The sequence below is a fragment of the Athene noctua genome, chromosome 27, assembly GCF_965140245.1.
Source record: "Athene noctua chromosome 27, bAthNoc1.hap1.1, whole genome shotgun sequence".
Taxonomy (NCBI): Eukaryota; Metazoa; Chordata; class Aves; order Strigiformes; family Strigidae; genus Athene; species Athene noctua.
In genome coordinates this window covers 2764199-2783122 of record NC_134063.1, presented here as the reverse complement: position 1 = coordinate 2783122, position 18924 = coordinate 2764199, and the positions used below count along the sequence as shown (strand labels likewise).

The window sequence follows — 18924 nt, the reverse complement described above, 5'->3', positions numbered from 1 at the left end:
CACTGGGATAATGGCACATTTATGAATAACAGCCAAAGCATAATCCTCCCTTGCAGGAGTCTTCTGCAGGGATGGTTTTAAAAAAAAAAAATAGTTGTGGGCAAATGCAGGACAATGCAGAATATACAGGAATGTGTGCCAAATGAAAACTTCTGGTATACTTCCAACATTGAAAGGACAGCCATCTCCCTACGGGAACATTCACACTGCACCCCACAGTGTTGTAGGTACTATATAATGTAACTGAATTGCCAGCAACACTTATTTTCTTTGTCACTTTTGAAAATACATGCTCAAATTCAAACAAATTCTCTACTAGCAGGGTGTTTTTCTAAAATAGAAAAAAATCATCTAAAGATGTAGTCAGGATGATTATTAGTTTTCCAAAATTTCCCAAAAATCTCAAGAGATACATACAGATATTTAACTATTTGAGCGTTATACACTGTCCTGTTTTAGAAGACAACAGGGGAGATCTGAAAATCAGGATTTTGTTGTCACCATCGTCCCCCACCCCCCAAATTAAAAAGTTTGGGAGATGACCCAGCCCCCAGCTTTTTTCTACAGACACAGCTTACCTCCCCTTCGGAGTTTACGAGGTATGTGCGGATATTTCCTCCAGTGCCCCAGCTGCCTTGGTTCTTCCACACCAGAACAGAAGGGGGGCTATGGGATACACCTGCATCTGCACCCCAAATCTTGCAAGAAAGACATTCTGTCATTAGCTATTTATGCAGATTTTATTTTTAAATATACAGAACTCCCTAATTCTCCTACTTCTCTCTACACATCAGTTTTGTTTCTGAATTCCAATGGCAGTTTTACCCTGCTCTTACCTACACCATTACTTGTACTATTATTCTCAGTCTACAACAAAAAGTAACACTATCCATTAAAAAAAACCCCACCAAACAAAAAAGAGAAAAAATTACCTAATACTGCAGTCAATTCTTTTCTAAATATACATATTTCTCCTATCACTGTCTCAATGACTACATTGTATGGAGCCAAGACATAAAATGCAGCTTGTCCTGTATCAATTTAATCTTTTATATGTATCTGAGCAATTGATACTTAAGTAGAAATAGCTGGAACTGATTAAAAGTAATTTTCTTCTTCTGAAAGAAATCTATTGCAGACTGAAAATAAAATGCAAAATCATAGAAAAGCAGCTGTTCTACTATAGTTAAGGCTGAGAACATCTAGTCTTAACTAGACTGAATGAATGCTCTGAAATGTTCCTCTTTCATTAAGAGGTTGAGCAGGATTAGTGTTCCAAACCTGGGCAAAGGTGTCTGAAAACAAACAGCCCTTGACCTGCCCCCCAAAATGCCTTTTTCTTCAACTCTGTGCCCATAACAGTCTTAAATACTTAAGTGTTAATACAGAAATCCAATTTCTGTTCTGCATTTTTGTAACTGAAATCCTGCTCCTCTAAAGTGAGATCCATGAACCCAGAAGTTTTACATCAAATCAGGCTGTACCCAACATCACAACTGCCCCAGTAAGAACAAAATAATATGTTGTTGACATACTTTAAGCATAACTTACTGTTACAGTCTGCCCAGCTCTGAGGACATATTTAGGAGTAAATTTGTAAGCAATTTCTTCTCCATCTCCAATTTGTCTTTTCAGTCTCCAGTTACCCAAAGACTGATCCTAATGGAGAGAGTCAGAAGGTTATTTAGGGTGAGCAAAACAGTGCACAGAGGCATCAGAGCTTTCTCTAGGTCTCTTTGTTATTAAAATAATGTAAATTTATTTACATGGTTGTTAGACATCTGCATTCTAATTTGAAAGTATTTTTCTATACCCTCTAACAGTCTAAAGTGTAAATCCCATAAAGTCATTCAGCAAAATAAAAAAAGGTACATATTTCACACAAAAAAGTTCTGTTGGAGCCAGCAAGGCTATTCACATGAGCAAGGTGCCATCATACATTAAGACATTTGAGACACAAACTATATTCTCGCCCTGAAATCATTACACTCGTGCTTGCACACTTAATGGTCAACTTTCAAATGCCCCTGTTAATTACTGCAGGATGCTGCACCTCGAGATGTTGCTCCAGCTCTCCAAGTGACCCCCCTACTAGTACTACAAAAGGCTGTGTACCTTGTCAATTTAGCTCACTCCCCCTCCTTGTTTTCGAAGAGCTCTGCTGACACTCACCTTCTCCGAGTTGTTCTTCAATTGAACGTATTTGCCCTCCAGGTCTATCTCTTCTATGCTGATACTTCCTGTAGCTGAAGCTTGCTGGGACATTTGGAAGCTACTGCTACTGCTGCTCCCACTAATACTTCCAGTGCCAATTCCACTTGTTCCGCTGCCTGAAAGCTCCTCTGCTTCAATACGTTTTCGCTTGCCTCGGGAAGAGCGAACAAGTGAAGTGCTGCTACTGCTGCTGCTGGAGGTAGCCCGAGAGACTGTAACACGGGAGGAGGGACTTGGAGAGAGCTTCAACCTTAACACAATGAAGAAAGCATTTTAATTAACTCATCCAGGGAACTACAAAGCAATAAATGCTACAACATACTCAGTAACCGACTGTAATATGCCTCAAGGCTGAAAGCAGCCTCACTGTGTGAGTCAGGAGGACTGCATATAGGAGAAGGGGGATGTTGTGCATCCCTGAGAAATGTTCTGGCAATATGATTATGTGACATGGAAAGCAGTGCTAATGAGAACAACACAGATCACTTATGCCTCCCCTTCAGTATATCTACTACTAAGACACTATTCCTGGGCCACATAATTTAAAAACAGGAAAACACAAAAATATAAGCACTTAAAAAGAAGAGATTAATATTCAGGCACAAAATTATATATTCCACTGTACTCTGAGACCTTAATAAAAGCAAATTAAAATAAAGACACTGTTCAGATGAGAATACTTGCAAGTGTTCCATACAACACATTGTGGTGTGAAGGCAATACGATTTCAGCGAGACAAAGTCTGGGCATTCCTGCTCAAACAGTTAAAAAATAAGCATAAGAAATGAAAATAACACCTTCTAGTTGTAAGAAAAGGATGTGAAATCTGTACATACCTTTCCTCTTCTCCTTCCAGAAGTTTTCGGTAAGCAGTGATCTCCATGTCCAGTGCTAATTTAACATCAAGCAGTTCCTGGTACTCCGTAAGCTGCTGTTGCATCTGGTCCCTCATGTCTGTCATTTCCCTCTCCTTTGCATCTATCATCTTCCTAAACTTTTCCCGCTCACCAGCCATCATCTCCTCCAATTCACGAATACGATCTTCTGCTGCACTAGCCTAGATAGACAGCACAATGGAAAACCCAGTTGGCATCTATGTGAGCACAGTAAAAAAGTTAAAAATTCATCTCCCTCCCATATGAACACAAAGATTTCTCTCTGTAAAATTCAGAAAATACAAAGGGACAGAAATGTTAATATATCCAAACAATATAGTGCTCTGTATTAGAGATGAAGGCAAGTTTAGTCCTTTTACCTGTTTCTGAAGGGCAGAAAGCTGGTAGCTCAGAGCTTCTATTCTCATGCGAGCCTCCTTCAACTCCTCTCGAGCTGCACCAGCAGCTTTATCATTTTGGTCAGAGGACAGTTTGGCATTCTCCAGCTGGAAGGCAAATGTTATACACATCACTTGCATTCAGTTAGATATCCTGCAAATATCCATTCAGTAAAAAAAAAAAAATAGAACCCATTTAGTCTTAAATAACTTTAAATTGAAATTTGGTAAGTTTATGATAAGAATTGCATAACATTAAGAAAATGCTCTAAGGACCAGGAAAACCTATTTCAGTCCTATTCCCATAGGATTTACTTATTCTATTAAAAAAAAAGTCTATTAGTCCTTTCATTATACACGCAACCTTACAGTTTCCAACAACCTGGGATTCATGTGATCACACTATCTGCCTGTTTGTCCTAAGAACAATCACACTGGGTCAGAGAAAAGAGCTACCTAGTTCACATCCTGGTCTAACAGTTCCACAGCTGCCCAGAGACTAAACTCAGTAAAATATTCCACAGGTATTGTCTCAGCTGACTGTTTGCAACTCAGGAACTTCCTAAGCCAGAGACAGTATTTTGATGCTTACTAATTCCCAATGGATTTTTCAGGCAGGAATTTGACTCTTCTTTTTGAATTTATGGGGCAAGGAGCTTAGCTATATATTAATGAAGAACAACCTCCTTTTGTTTCTTCCAAATCTGTCACCAGACATTCACTGTCCCCACTTCTACTGAAAAATAATCATCACTCCTCGTTCAACTTCTCTGTGCTATTTATCCTTTTACAGACATCCACTCTACCTTCCCCTTTTCTTGACTCATCTCTTTTCCCAGGTGAAGTTTTAAATTTTCCTCATGAGGTACCTGTTGCATACTCTTAACTGTCTTTGTTAGTCTTCTCTGTATTACTCTCTACTACCATTTCAAGAAAGACTAAAACTGCCCACAGCACTCCAGATGACATCCTCCCCCAGAGGTAGAACAATGCTTTTGGGTTGCATTCTTTTCCCAATCGTTGCCAACATTCAATTTGTTTTCAGTTTTTGTTAATTGCACCTAGTGAACAAGCTTCATTTCTAGTGGCTAATTTTAACCAAATCTGACAGAGCAACAATGGAGCTCAAAGCTATTACACACTAAGTTTGATAAAAGTAGATAGGTAGAAAAAGCATCCTTTTCATGCCTTTCAACTCGAGTTCAATCATTCTGCTACACACCATGGAATCCACCCAGGAACTAAACTGTTCCAATTCTAAGAACTGTTACAGGCAGAACATGTTCTTTTTGCCACACAGCACAAAGCTTTATAAAATCAGTCATTAGCTCTGCTGTTCACAAGGTTCTGACTAGGAAAGAAAACACACACAGAGCCTTCTTTAGGCTAACAGTTTTGAAGGAACTTCAGGTCAACTATATACTCCATCATTTCTTGTAAAATTTAAAATTAGAAATTATTTGAATGCTGATAACTATTCACTTCCTTACACTCATGTTGGCATAGTGCCAAATCTGCAGATTTACAATATCTATTGCTTATTATCAAAGATCATGGCTAGAGCAAGAAGTGAGTTCTTACCAAGACTCCCTCATCTTGGAGAAGCTCAGTAACTAAACTTACAATTTACTTTGACATTATATTCCTCAACAGCTCAGGCTCTCCCTGAACAGGGACATGTCTTTAACCCGAAATCCACAGAAGGAAGGTCACAGCTAAGCCTGTTTTTAGCTTCACATTCCAACTTCACCCATAACAACCACCATCTTATATGTGGGGAAAAAACAGCGTAATTTGTTCATTCCCCTGTTCAAATCTTGTTACTTTTTCATTCTTCAAGTCTGTATTTTGCAGACTTTTTTTTTTTTGGTTGTTGTTCTACTAGGCATTTTCTACCCTGGATCTTCTTTGGACTGTGACAAGGCAACCCAAGTATCTTGTTGTATAAGTTGCATGTTCCTAACCTCTGTGAATAATGCCAAGACTGCCAACTGTACTTAATTTTGCTTTTTAGTATCTATTATCTACATTGCTGCTGCTGTAAGAAATAGTTAAATATTTGTAAATGTTTTTCAAACTGTAAATAATCAAATCAAAGAATTCAAAGGGAATCTCAGTGAAGGGTGAGGGAGAACAACATTAGCAGCATTGTAATTTCTCCACTGTAAGAGAATTAGAAGTGGCTGTAATTATTGGCAAGTATTTTCAATAACCAGAAAACAGGCAGCTGCCCAATTCCTTCAGGTAGGACAATGAATATTTTAAAAAAAACCCAAACAAACAAAAAAACATGAAGAACAATGACACAAACCTGTAACCAACAACTGTACCAATAACAAAGCTGCCATTCCTCCCATGGGCCCAGTGCTGGATGAACTGGGATTCACACAGGTGTGAGGGATACACTGGACCCCCCAGCCATGCTTTGGTTCAGGCTGACAGCGGAGCAACCAGCCTCACACCTTGAGGTGAACTTGCAGGCTGGAAAGCCCCTGGCTCACGTACAGGGGAGTGAAAGTGTCTTGAAAAATATTTCGAAAGCTGGTTTTGAAACCCAAAAGTACAAGATAACTAAAGTACGCAAGATACCAGAGCTAAACCAAAGACATCTATCTTGTCTATACTATTGACTAGCAGCCAACTCCTTCACCCTGTAAATATTACAGGGATGATATATTGGGCCCATATGAGGATGGGCCCAATTTGAGCTCTCCCCGCTGGACTGCATGCCAAGTGACCCTCCTTGAGCAGGGATGGCCTCTCAAGGTTGGAGATGCCCTACCTGAGACCAAGAGACCCCTCCTTACCCAAGGCAAAGAGACCCCTTATTCACCACAGATCTTTGGTGAGTGACTGATCACATGAATTAATAGTGTGAAACATTACTAATCCATTAGCTACTCAGTATTATTATAAACACTGTATGGATAAATCCTTTAGACATAAACCACTGACCAAGTCTGAAACTAAAATTGGATCCACCCACACCCAGGCTCCTAAAGGAGTTTGGAAAGCAAGAAGTTCCACTCTGAACCTCATGACTCAACAGGAGGGTTTCTCCTTACCCTTTGTATCTCCAGTCTCTGTGTGAATCATGCTAACTCAATTTTTCTTTGTATATTCCTTCCATGCAGTAATTAATAAGGTGAACCTTGCCGTCAAAGTTATTGAACCTTGTCAAACCACTGTTAAACTTTGTTAAATTCCATCAAACTTATTGGAACTCTGTCAAATTATGACTTTACCTCAATAAAACATATTGCTGCTTCTCCCTTTTGAGTGAGGTGTATTTCACTCATCCACAACAACAGGCAGGTAAACCAGAAAAGTGCAATTATTTTAAAGAAGCACTCTCCTGGAGTATCTTAAACACTCCTATGTTCACATTTCCCCTCTACTCCACTCTGCTGAGACCCCACCTGGAGTACGGCATCCAGCTCTGGTGCCCTCAGTACAGGAAAGACGTGGACCTGTTGGAGCAAGTTCAGAGAAGGGCCATAAAAATGTAGTGACCAGTAGTTCCATGTGTTTTCTCACAAACTGGCCTTTCTTGGCTAAAGCTAGTCCTAGCTACTCCCTGTGGCTATAACCTCCCTGGGAAATGCACCTGTGTGTAAGCACCAGAGGAGGCATTTGAACACTGGGACAAAGCTTCTTCACATTATAATTACTTGTCTCCTAAAGGCAGTAGGGCTGATGGCAACTGTTTTCTCTCACCAAGTGGACTTCCTGTCAGACAGTGCTGCAGGTAGCAGCAGTTACCTTAGCCTGATAGGTCTGCTCAAGCTCCATTTTGTACAGTTTGACTTGTTCATCATGTTGATTTCGCAGATCCTCCAGGGCCTGAGTCATTTTAGATTCATACTCCTGTTGGCGACTAGTGTCCACCTCAACCAAACGATGTTCATGTCGTTTTCTTGTTTCCCTTATTTCCTGCACAGACACACAAAAAAAGGGGTGGACAAATTCCCACATTAGGGTAAACAGTACAAGCAATTACATTCAGACAACAATTAATTATTTCAGTACTAATTATTTAGTATATCGGAGCTACAGTACTAAAGGCATTTAAGCCTAAGAACTGCTGCATGTACAAACAGATGCAAGTTACCATTCTTTTTTGGCAGGATGATTGTTAAAAGTGATTAAACTTAAAAACAGGTTTAAAAAGAGTCATGTATAGTTTAAGTAAGGATCTGTTTTATGCTACAGAAGTCAGAAGGGGGGGGAAGAAGAAAACATGAGTTTTTACATAGCTGAGAGTTTCCATGTGCTGCAGTACAAATCTTTTCAACATAATCCCTACATTACAATAGCAGTCAACAAGGAGTCAGATAAAAGTGAACACTTTTTGTAACCATTACATATCGAAAAAATAATTACAGAGAAAAATCTGCATCTTCAAATCTTACTTTTAAGCATATGCAGATCTTATCTCTCTTTCTATATACTGGATGACCTCTACTCATTAGATTTTTATTATGTTAAGTAATAAAGCAGCAACCCAAGAAATTCTGAAAACATAAATGTAATTTTTTCTAGTCAGAGTTTATACTAATAAAATTTCATTTTTAGAGAAGTATGAGTTCTCTGTGGCTAGAACACTGGTCCCAAACTAGTGAGACAAGACTTACTCATGCACTCACCCACGCTGAGCCCAGCAGAGACCTGGCCAGGCTTGAATGCACGGTATGAGAAAGAAAGGATTTCTCCCTTCAGGGCAGGACCAACAAGGGAGCGGCTGCGTTCTGGAAGAAGGCCTGAAGGTAGCAGCAGGGCCATGAGGAGGAATAGCAGGCAAACGAAGCCAGGCTCACTTTGCATGCCTAAACTGGAGTCATAGCAGGCTAACACAAATTCAGAGCGACTTGACTTGTTGTTTTGCAGAAATGCTCTGCATGTGAAAACAGACTTAGAAACATGCCCTTCTACTCACAGCAATATGCCCTGATGTGATCTGGAAGATGTTTTCCCTTCTGTGCTAAATTTTTAAGCCAATAAAACTAGCAAGCAGCAGCCTCTCAGTAACTGTAGGCAACGACCCTTCAGAGGCCATAAAAATATCCTGGGGGACTACAAAGTATCAGGTGAAGGGATGAGCTGATCCTGCAGGGGCTGAGCTGATCCTGCAGTTCAACACCTCTGGAATAAGCAGGTTTCACTTGCCACACTTCCAGTCATGATGTTCTAACTCTAACGGAACTTTGGACCCTTGACTGAACCAAAAGAACTCACTAAACTATGGGAAACCAATTCATTTTTCTCCTTGTGTGTTTAATTGGTCCATACAAGGATCAAAGAGCTCCAGGGATGGCTAAAGGAACACGTCCACTTCACCACAGCAAGCTTTAAGATTAGTTCTGCTGTCTCATATAGCTTCACCTTTAGTCAGTAGTAACACAACTCTCCTCAGGAAAGGAAGTTATTTTAAGGCCCTACAACCAAGCAAGTGTCTGTCACTGCAGGTGCGTGCAGCAATCCATACTCCAGGGCATGGAAATGAGACAATGCTCAGTACCAACAGGGGGATCTACCTGGCTGGTTTCTCTGTCCTGCTCCAGCCCCTGCCTCATCCCTGCAATCCCATCTGGGCACTCATTTGATTCTGTGGGAAGACAGAAGTCAGCCACTAAGCTGGCAAAAATTAAACTCAACCAAAAAAACCCCTAAGTATTTTACTACTCAATCAGGCTGAAATGGTTTGGTGCATGGTGAGCTAAACATCACAAGTAGCATCGGTGAGTTGAAGGGCAGAAGCACGTGGCAGCTGCTCAGCAGCCACTAACTAAATGAGCTTGCAGAAGAACCAAAGGTCAGAGCTGGTTTTCACAAGATGGAATGAACTCTGGCACAGAGAGAAGGTTGTGCTTCCTTTTCCCAATCCCCACCTGTGCATTCCCACTATCTGCTTTACAAAAACTCTGGTCCTCACTAGAACCGCTGCAAGACAACTCAACTCACTAAACAAGCTGAAAACCACCCTTCAGAAAACTACCACTGCAACAAGCGGGGACATTCCATACTGTTCTCATCCATGAAAACAGGTTATAGTCAGGTCCAACAATCACCAAAGCTGGCAAAAGTAAGGAGCAGGGCCTTGCAACCAGGTCCAGAGAGAGGGAACAAGAGCTTCCCTTTCCCAGAGCAGTCAGCTGCTACATTAGTTCACCTGCCCAAGGAACAGTTCCCTTGTCACCTAGCTCTCATGCCAGCTCTGCTGCTGATTTACCATGTAACTCTTGCAAAACCTTGAACTATTTTATTACTCAATTCATTCATAGCAAGGATAATATTGATTTTCCCCACCCAGACTAGTTAGTAATTGCTTATAGACAATTTGATTCAAAGCTACATAAACTTCAGACTATATAATAAAATACTAGGTTGATAATACCTCCTCAAACACATTCTTCCTGAAATCCAGATCCTCTTGCAAGCTCTGGCACCGATTCTCCAGGTCCACACGCATTAGTGTCTCCTTCTCCAACTGCTTCTTAGCCACAGCATGACCATCTTCAGCCTAGTAAAGAATTTTAAAGTTAATTTTTTAATTGTTAATTGTCTGGATCCCTATTTTCCATCCATAATCCCTCTATGCTCTTCATTTAACATCTCTGGTCTAATTATTCACAACAACAAATCTAATGTCAAGCCACTGGTTTAAAAAAAAAAAAAAAAAAAAAAGACTGTGTGTTTGTGCTTATGAATATTTTAAAGCAAGCTTTCATGTTTGTATACCAGTTATTTTAAATGTAAGATTATTTCAATACAGTATGATAATGGATTTGAGGATTATTAATTCCTCAAGTACAATATGTTGCATGTCTTTCTTTTCCTTGCTAGTGTAGCCCCACTAGGTACTCCAGCATAAGGTTAAAATTATGTAGGATCTTACAAAGGACAAGATTTAGTAACCTGATACATCATGAACACAGAAACGCCAGGAATTTTTAAATAAAAGCTTTTGACTAGCAAAATTTTTAAAACACTATGTTGCTTTGGTTGTTTTACAGAGATTTCTTACAATTTAGTTTTATATCCAAGATGGGCCAGCAAAGGTTCAGCAGTAAGCAAGCTCATCAACAATGTTCAAACTATAAACTAACTGCAAAGAAAAGTAAGAAATGTTACAATAGCCTCTCCTGTGCTAAAGCAAGGAAGCATTCACTGCCATACCTTAGCAAGTTGGGCACGCAAATCAGCAACCTCTGCTTCCAGGCTGCGTTTCTCATTCAGGACAGTATTGAGTTCTGCTTCACTTCTATGGAACAGCACTTCAAGATCCTTAATGCGACCCTGAGCCACAGACAAGTCTGCCTCTTTCTTCTTGTAGCTGAAAAAACAACAGTTAATTGTATTTATACAGGGGTGCACACACATCTTGAGCATGTCTTGGTTACAACTACAGATATTTTGTTACTATGCACATTTTAAGATTAGTGAACCGCTAGGTGGCTCCTAGAGTAACCGACAAATGCAGCCAGTAAAAGTAATAATTAACACCTCTTAAAACTCGCAGCTTGTACGGATGTGTTGTAAATGCACTGCCTAATAAAGAAGGGTGTATCATGGGCAGCAGGCAAGGGCAAAAAAGAAGCAGCAACTCTTGACAGCTAAGAGGTAACAATAAAGCTGCTTTACACACAAAGTGTGAAGAGTACTTTTTCATCTCGGCTGATCAGCACGTTTAATTGCTGACATCTACCACTTTGGACTACAGCCCCTGAGAAGCAGAGCATGTGCATCTCCCAAAAAGGCCCATGACCGTCCCCAGTGTTTTGTACTTGACGTGGCCAATACATCCCTAGGATGTATTCCCATACAATGTAGTAAAGTAATCCACCATAGAAATGTCCACCTTCCAGGAATAAACCATTATGTCTTCAGCAGTATTCCTTATGAGCAAAGCAACTCTGGTCACTTTAAATATGATTATTTGAGCTGTTATATCCAACTGACAGAAATCATCAAGGTCATCTTCCTCCTGCCCACCAAGTATTTGTCTGCCTTCTCCCCTAACATACTAACTTTCTGCAGCTTCTCTAGGTGTGTGTTACGTAATTAAACTGGTTTGTTATGTGAAGTAATCCTTCCCTGCTGCAGTTTAAGCTTGCTATTATAGTCTCACACCACTAAGAATGCAGGGAATGGCTTTTTTTTTTTCTTTTAAACCATCTTAGAATTCATTTTGTTCCTCCCTTTCCTCAAACTTCTCTTCTACAGATCTGCAATTTCCAGCCTGTGGTCAGTGAGCTGCTTTTAAGTGCCCACAGAAATAACGTTGAAGAGAAGTCTTACTACCGATAGGCTTTTAAAAGCTCCATATTTGGTCTGCAACCCCAAACATGAAAAAAATACTGTATTTGTAAAGGGAAAAAAAAGCTGAAAACCACTGCTCTAGATTATACAAACTTTACTCCCCATCCCAAATCCTTAGTCTTGGTTCCCAAACTTCTGATCACTTGTACTGTCCTCCTGAATTTCTAATTTGCCCATAACTCTAACAAAATGCAATGCCCGGAATTATTTTACAAAAAACCTGCTTTATGTGGTATTGGTGTGCTCTACAGATGTTATTTCTTTAAACGCTTCAGCATTGATGATCTTTTTCTAACTACAGAATAAATCAACACACTTATCTTGTGATACGCTCTAGCTACGAGGCTCATGTGCTCTCTTTGCATTCCTTGGTGCAGAGCTCTGAATTTGTTTTCATTTAACTGTAACCAATTTTTCTTATGGTCCAATTTGTCAGAGTCCTGTTCTGCAACATATGTGCAGTGTCTTCAAGTTCAGCAGCTCATAGAAGACATATAGACAAAACATGACTTCCACTTAAGACAGTTATCTAGCAGCAGCCAGAAAGCCTTCACAGTAAGGAGTCTGCAGACACGTGCCCCTGCATCACACACGTCACACAGTAAAACAAGCCGCTATGTATGTGTCACAGACAATCGGCTCTGGAAACCTTGTCTGTGCAGTACCTAAAAGGCAAATGCCACCTCACGCGGAGCATGAACAGCCATGTATGCTTGCACAGCCCAGAGCTTCCTCCCACCTGCAGAAGCCCGGCAGCATGTAAGTATTCCCAGGGAGATGGGAATGAAAAGAAGCATTCAACATCGCACCAGAAAGAACTCCTGACAGTGATAAGTAACTTCTGCTCCTTCCTGAACACTGACACTAGAAGACACTCCAAACTGCTTTCATATGTATTTTTATTTGCATTTATAATTTCAGCCTCATTTATTGTCTTCATGCAAAAGATCGACAGAAGGCTTTGCAAAGGTGCAATCTGCTTTTGGAGGAGCCTCTAAGATGCCTAGAAGTTACAAATGGCAGTCTGGGCATCTATTGAAGGACAGCAGGTAGGTTAGGGTAACCCTCCAGAGCTTTTTTCCAGAAAGCAGACAAGTTTGCTCAAGGGAAATATTTGAGCAATCACATGGGGTAGCAGGCAGAGAAAGTTGCAGCAAGACAGTCACACAACTCAGAGCTGGACCTTGCAGCTCAAGCAGGAGTACTGCTAAAAGGAGCAGATGGATGGGGCCTACATACATCTACTTCCAGGCTTTGCTTGACCTGGAGACTTGTGACACCAATAAAGATCACAGAATCACAGAATTGTCTAGGTTGGAAAAGACCTTGAAGATCATCCAGTCCAACCACTGACCTAACACTGAAAGTTCCCAACTCCCCCAGATCCCTCAGCGCTGGCTCAGCCCGACTCTTCAACCCCTCCAGGAATCCTGGGGACTCCCCCCCTGCCCTGGGCAGCCCATTCCAACGCCCAACAGCCCCTTCTGCACAGAAATCCTTCCTCAGAGCCAGCCTGACCCTGCCCTGGGCAGCTTGAGGCCATTCCCTCGGGGCCTGGCGCTGGCTCCTTGGCTCCAGAGACTCATCCCCCCTCTCTGCACCCTCCTGTCAGGGAGTTGCAGAGGGCCAGGAGGTCTCCCCTCAGCCTCCTCTTCTCCAGACTGAACCCCCCCAGTTCCCCCAGCCGCTCCCCAGCAGACCTGTGCTCCAGACCCTGCCCCAGCTCCGTTGCCCTTCTCTGGCCACGCTCGAGTCATTCAATGGCCTTTTTGGGGTGAGGGGCCCAAAACTGAACCCGCTCATTGCGGGGCGGCCTCAGCAGTGCCGAGCCCAGGGCTCAGATCCCTTCCCTGTCCCTGCTGGCCATGCTGTTGCTGACATAAGTCAGGATACCATTGACCTTCTTGGCCACCTGGGCACACTGCTGGCTCATGTTCAGCCAGTTGTCAACAACACCCCCAGGTCCCTCTCTGACTGTTCACGATATGCACAAACACTTCATGAACATCAGGACAGGAGACTTTCCTTAACCAAGCCCTTCAAGTTTCCTCTGCTATACTGAATACATCCTGATCACTACACCAGGTCTGGTTCAGTCTTGTGGGAGGGTGCTATTCCACCAATGCAAAGATGTGCATCTCACCAGTAAAGTCTTCACATCTATACCTCCTCCACTCATCCCCTCCTTCCCTCAAGCAGCCAAGTTTCGTCAAGCAGCTAAAGATGTACGTAAAGTGCTGGAAGATGTTACATAACATAATAGGAAAGAACCATACTTGCTTCAGAATTATATCAGAATGTCTATATTTACAATAATATATTGATCCCAGATGTAAAATATGTCCCTACTCTTGATAGAAACATATTTAAACTGAAAGGTTAAGCACTTCCTTCTATCATATAAGCAGTGTTAGAACATCCTAAAGATATTTGACTTTTTATAAAGTGAAACTATCCAACTGCTTTATGAACCTAGTTATGAAGTTGGCTCAACAGAAAAAATTCTCAATTCATGAATTGTGTTCAATGTACTAACTATACGTGTTAAAAAATACACCAAATCACAGGATGGTTTGGGTTGAAGGGACCTTAAAGATCATCTACTTCCCACCCCCTGCCACAGGCAGGGACACCTTCCACTAGCCCAGGCTGCCCAAAGCCCCATTGAACCTGGCCTTGAACCCTTCCAGGAAGTGGGCAGCCACAGCTTCTCTGGGCAACCTGTGCCAGGGCCTCACCCCCCTCACAGGGAAGAGTTTCTTCCTGATATCTAATCTAAATCTCCCCTCTTTCAGTTTAAAACCATTACCCTTTGTCCTATCCCTACACTCCCTCATCCAGAGTCCCTCCCCCCTTTCCCACAGCCCCTTCCAGCCCTGGGAGGCCGCTCTAAGGTCTCCCCGGAGCCTTCTCTTCTCCAGCTGAACCCCCCAACTCTCTCAGCCTGTCCTCACAGGGGGGTGCTCCAGGCCCTGATCATCTTCATGGCCTCCTCTGGCCCTGCTCAAGCAGATCCGTGTCCTTCTAATGCCGGGGACCCCAGCGCTGGACCCAGCACGGCAGGGGGGATCTCAACTGTGGAGCAGAAGGAGAGAATCCCCCCCCCCCCCCTCGCCCTGCTGCCCACACTGCTCTGGGTGCAGCCCAGGACACAGGTGGATTTCTGGGCTGCAAGCAGACGTTGCTGGCTCACAGTCAGTTTTTCATCCATTGATTCCCCCAAGTCCTTCTCCTTGGGGCTGCTCTCCATCCCCTCCTCGCCCAGCCTGGGTTTGTGCTTGGGATTGCCCCGACCCATGGGCAAGACCTTGCACTTGGCCTTGCTGAACTCCATGAGGTTTGCACAGGCTCCCAGCCTGTCCAGGTCCCTCCACAGATGGCACATCCCTTCTCTCTGGAGTATCAACCATATTATGCATGTTTTGGTTGGTTGTTTTTTTTCACATTAGAAAAAAGGTGCTTTGTCTCATGTTCATTTTCTTTTTGGGATGTTTCTTTCTTATTTTGTTGGCGTCTTGCAACAAAACTAAAAGCTGTAAATAATACACACATACAAATCTATCTACTAGTTTTCACTGCAAAACAATTTTCCCAAGCAGTGTGAAGGCCCCTACCTTGAAGCATTTTCTGTTTCTTAATTTACACTTGGAACCTGATCATTGATTGTAACTTGACTGCTGATCAAAGAACATGGTAAAGACAATGACAAATATGTGTATTCTAACACTAAAAAAACCCCACCCACCACACAAAAACAATTAAAGAATATATGCAGTTTTATGACACCAACAGAGGTGACAGTTGGAAAATTAAGGTATTTTCCCAGAAGGCCCCCCTCACAGGAAACCCCTTTAAGTTTAGTTAAAATAGGATTTGGATGCTTCAACTTAGTCCCTGGAATATCTGTGATATTCACAGGGTACTGGCACACAAGCCACAAAAAAGGACCCGTGGGAGGTCTGTACCACAGCACAGGGTGACTGACAGTATCTACAGCAAGTGTGGGAATACAAGAGAAGACTGGCAAGAAGGACTGTAAACATGCTTAAGTGACTTGCAGCTGGAGTGTCAAAAACACATATATCACACTAGTTGTTTGTTAGCTTTGTGTGCTTTAACAGGTAGAACTTCTGCATTCAGATAACACAGGCCTGTGAGAGACTCAGAGGAACCTTATCGAACACTCTTGAGATTCCGGCTCTGCTGTGGGAAAGATCAAAGCACAGTGGAAAACTATGCTGGTGAAAATCACTGATATATGCAAAAGCAGCAGGTTCAAGATCTTTTCTTTCTTCTCCTCTTTCTGACTAGCAAGGACCGAGCTCCACAGTACCTGCACCCCCACCTGTGTGCCTCTGCCTGGGTGCTGCTGTGGAGATCACCCAGGTCATGAGGTGACAAGAATAAACTTATTCCTTGCATTTCATCTGTGGTTTTGCGGTTGTTCCTGCGCCCTGCCTGTGTCGGCTCACATAGCAAGAAACTTTGATGTTCAGGCATTTGAATCCCACTTGCAATGTCAGGAAATCATGTATGCCATTATTAATTTGCAAACTGAATTGAAATGTGCAGATGAATCCATAACCTGGAACTAAAACTAGTTTCACTCTATGACAAAACTCTCTCTAAAGAAATTAGAATTAAACATGACTTAAACTACACTTGAAGGGGGAGGGGGATAGCACCAGGCTTGCCCATGACAAGCTGTGGGATGACACACCAAGGTTAGAGGAACAGGGTGCCAGCAAGGGCCCTCAGCCTATTGCTCTGAGATGTGCTGGGTACACTGGAGCACACTGGAAGTCTTATGGAGATAAGCCCGGGGCTCCTGACGTAATAGGAGCCAACAGGGTAACAACAGTGAAATACCTCAAAGGAATTAAGATGTGGTGCTCCAAGAAGGTGATATGGCCAACAGACCAGCTGAAATGCCTCTACACCAACTCATGCAGCACAGGCAACAAACAGGAGGAGTTGGAAGCCACAATGCTGCTAGAAAGCTATGCCCCAGTTGCCATTGCTAAAACTTGGTGGGACGAATGCCATGACTGGAGTGTGACTATTGATGGCTACAAGCTGTTGAGAAGGGGTGAGTGAGGAAGGAGGGGCAGAGGAGTTGACCTCTACCTCAAGAAATGCAGAGGTTGTGAAGAGCTGTCTCTGAAGCACAGCCACAAGCAGGTTGAAAGCTTATGGCTAAGAACTAGCGACCGAGGGAACAAAGGGAACCTTGTGGTTAGTATTTACTACAATCACAGGCAGCCTGCTGACAAAGCTTTCTTACTTCAGCTACAGGAGGCATCGTGCTTGCAGGCTCCTGTCTTGCTGGGCAACTTCAACCACCCCGACATCTGCTGGAAAAGCAGCAGAGAGCTGTGGGCAATCCCGGAGCCTCCCAGTGTGCACTGAGGATAACTTCTAAAGTCAGGTAATAGAGAGCCCTACAGAGAGGATGGGATTCTGGACCTGATGGTCACCAATGCAAGTTGGTGACATCAAGACTGGAGGCAGCCTGGGCTGCAGTGATCATGCACTGGTGGAGTTCACAGTCCTGACCAGCCTTGTGGCCTTCTATCGTGGAGTGACATCAGTGGACAAGGGAAGAGCTACGGATGACATCTATCTGGACTTCTGTAGGCCTTTGACATGGTCCCCCACAACATCCTTCTCTTTAAATTGGAGAGAGATGGATTGGATGGATGGACTGTTCGGTGGATGAGGACTGGTTGGATGGTCACATTTGGAGGGTAACGGTCAACAGCTCAATGTCCAGATGGAGATCAGTGATGAGTGGTGTCCCTCAGGGGTCCATCCTGGGACCAGTACTGTTTAATATCTTCATCAATGACACAGACAGTGGGATCAAGCACACCCTCAGCAAGTTTGCAGATGACACCAAGCTGTGTGGTGCAGTTGACACACCTGAGGGACGGGGTGCCATCCAGAGGGACTTGACAAGCTTGAAAAATGGGTGCACATGAACCTCATGAGGTTCAACAAGGCTAAGTGCAAGGTCCTGCACGTGGGTTAGGGCAACCCCTAGTAGAGGTTGAGGGATGAAGGGATTGAAAGCAGCTCTGCAGAGGAGGACTTGAGGGTACCAGTGGATGAAAAGCTGGATGTGATTCAGCAATGTGCCCTCGCAGACCAGAAAGCCAACTGTATCATGGGCTGCATAAAAAGAAGCATGGCCAGGAGGTCAAGGGAGGTGATCCTGCCCCTCTACTCTGCTTTGGTGAGACCCCACCTGGAGTACTGCATCCAGCTCTTAAGTCCTCAGCACAGGAAAGACGTGGACCTATTGGAGGGGGTTCAGAGGAGGGCCACAAAATATCAGTCTTGGAACACCTCTCCTGGGAAGCCAGGCTGAGAGTCGGGGTTGTTCAGCCTGGAGAAGAGAAGGCTCTGGGAAGACCTTATTGCAGCCTTTGAATACTTACAGGGGCTTATAAGAAAGATGCGGACAGACCAGGTAGGGCCTGTAGAGACAGGACAAGAGGTAATGGATTTAAACTAAAAGGGGATAGATTTAGACTAGATATAAGGAAGAAATCTTTTACAGTAAGGGTGGTGAAACACTGGCACAGGTTACCCAGAGAGGTGGTAGATGCCCCATCTCTGGAAACATTCCAGGCCAGGTTGGACAGGGCTCTGAGCAACCTGCTCGAGTTGAAGATGTCCCTGCTCATGGCAGGGCGTTGGACTAGAGGAGCTTTAAAGGTCCCTTCCAACCCAAACTTTTCTATGAACCAGCAGGGCACAGAAGCAAAGAAGGCTAAAGGCATCCTGGGCTGTATTAATAGGAACATGGCTGGTAAATCATGGGAAGTGATTATCCCCTTCTGATCACCACTCAGCAGATCACTTCTGTGTCCATTATTGTGGCATTATGGACCCCCTCAGTGCAACAGACACTGATAAATTGGAGCAAGTTCAGCAGAGACCATGAAGGTGGTCAGAGTTGGAGTATGTGCCCTGTTAAAAGCAGCTGAGGGATAAGGCAGCTTTGGCAGGACCTGACCAATATGACAATATGTTAAAATAAGGAAAATGACAAATGAAATACCAGTTTTTCAAATTGAGAAACTCAGACCATTATATTTGTATGGGTTAAATTA

At 43.1% G+C, this 18924-nt stretch overlaps 1 protein-coding gene across 1 annotated transcript in view; it reads right to left on the bottom strand.

Annotated features, from left to right (window-relative positions):
* The window catches only part of LMNB2 (lamin B2), a 44157-nt gene that overhangs the window by 7632 nt on the left and 17601 nt on the right, over positions 1-18924 (bottom strand). The window contains exons 3-10 of the mRNA XM_074928252.1: positions 10664-10820; positions 9882-10007; positions 7250-7420; positions 3470-3595; positions 3051-3271; positions 2173-2464; positions 1552-1659; positions 579-698 (exon numbers count right to left, since the gene is read on the bottom strand). Coding sequence (XP_074784353.1) covers positions 579-698; positions 1552-1659; positions 2173-2464; positions 3051-3271; positions 3470-3595; positions 7250-7420; positions 9882-10007; positions 10664-10820 — 1321 coding nt within the window. The remainder of the gene's footprint in view (positions 1-578; positions 699-1551; positions 1660-2172; positions 2465-3050; positions 3272-3469; positions 3596-7249; positions 7421-9881; positions 10008-10663; positions 10821-18924) is intronic.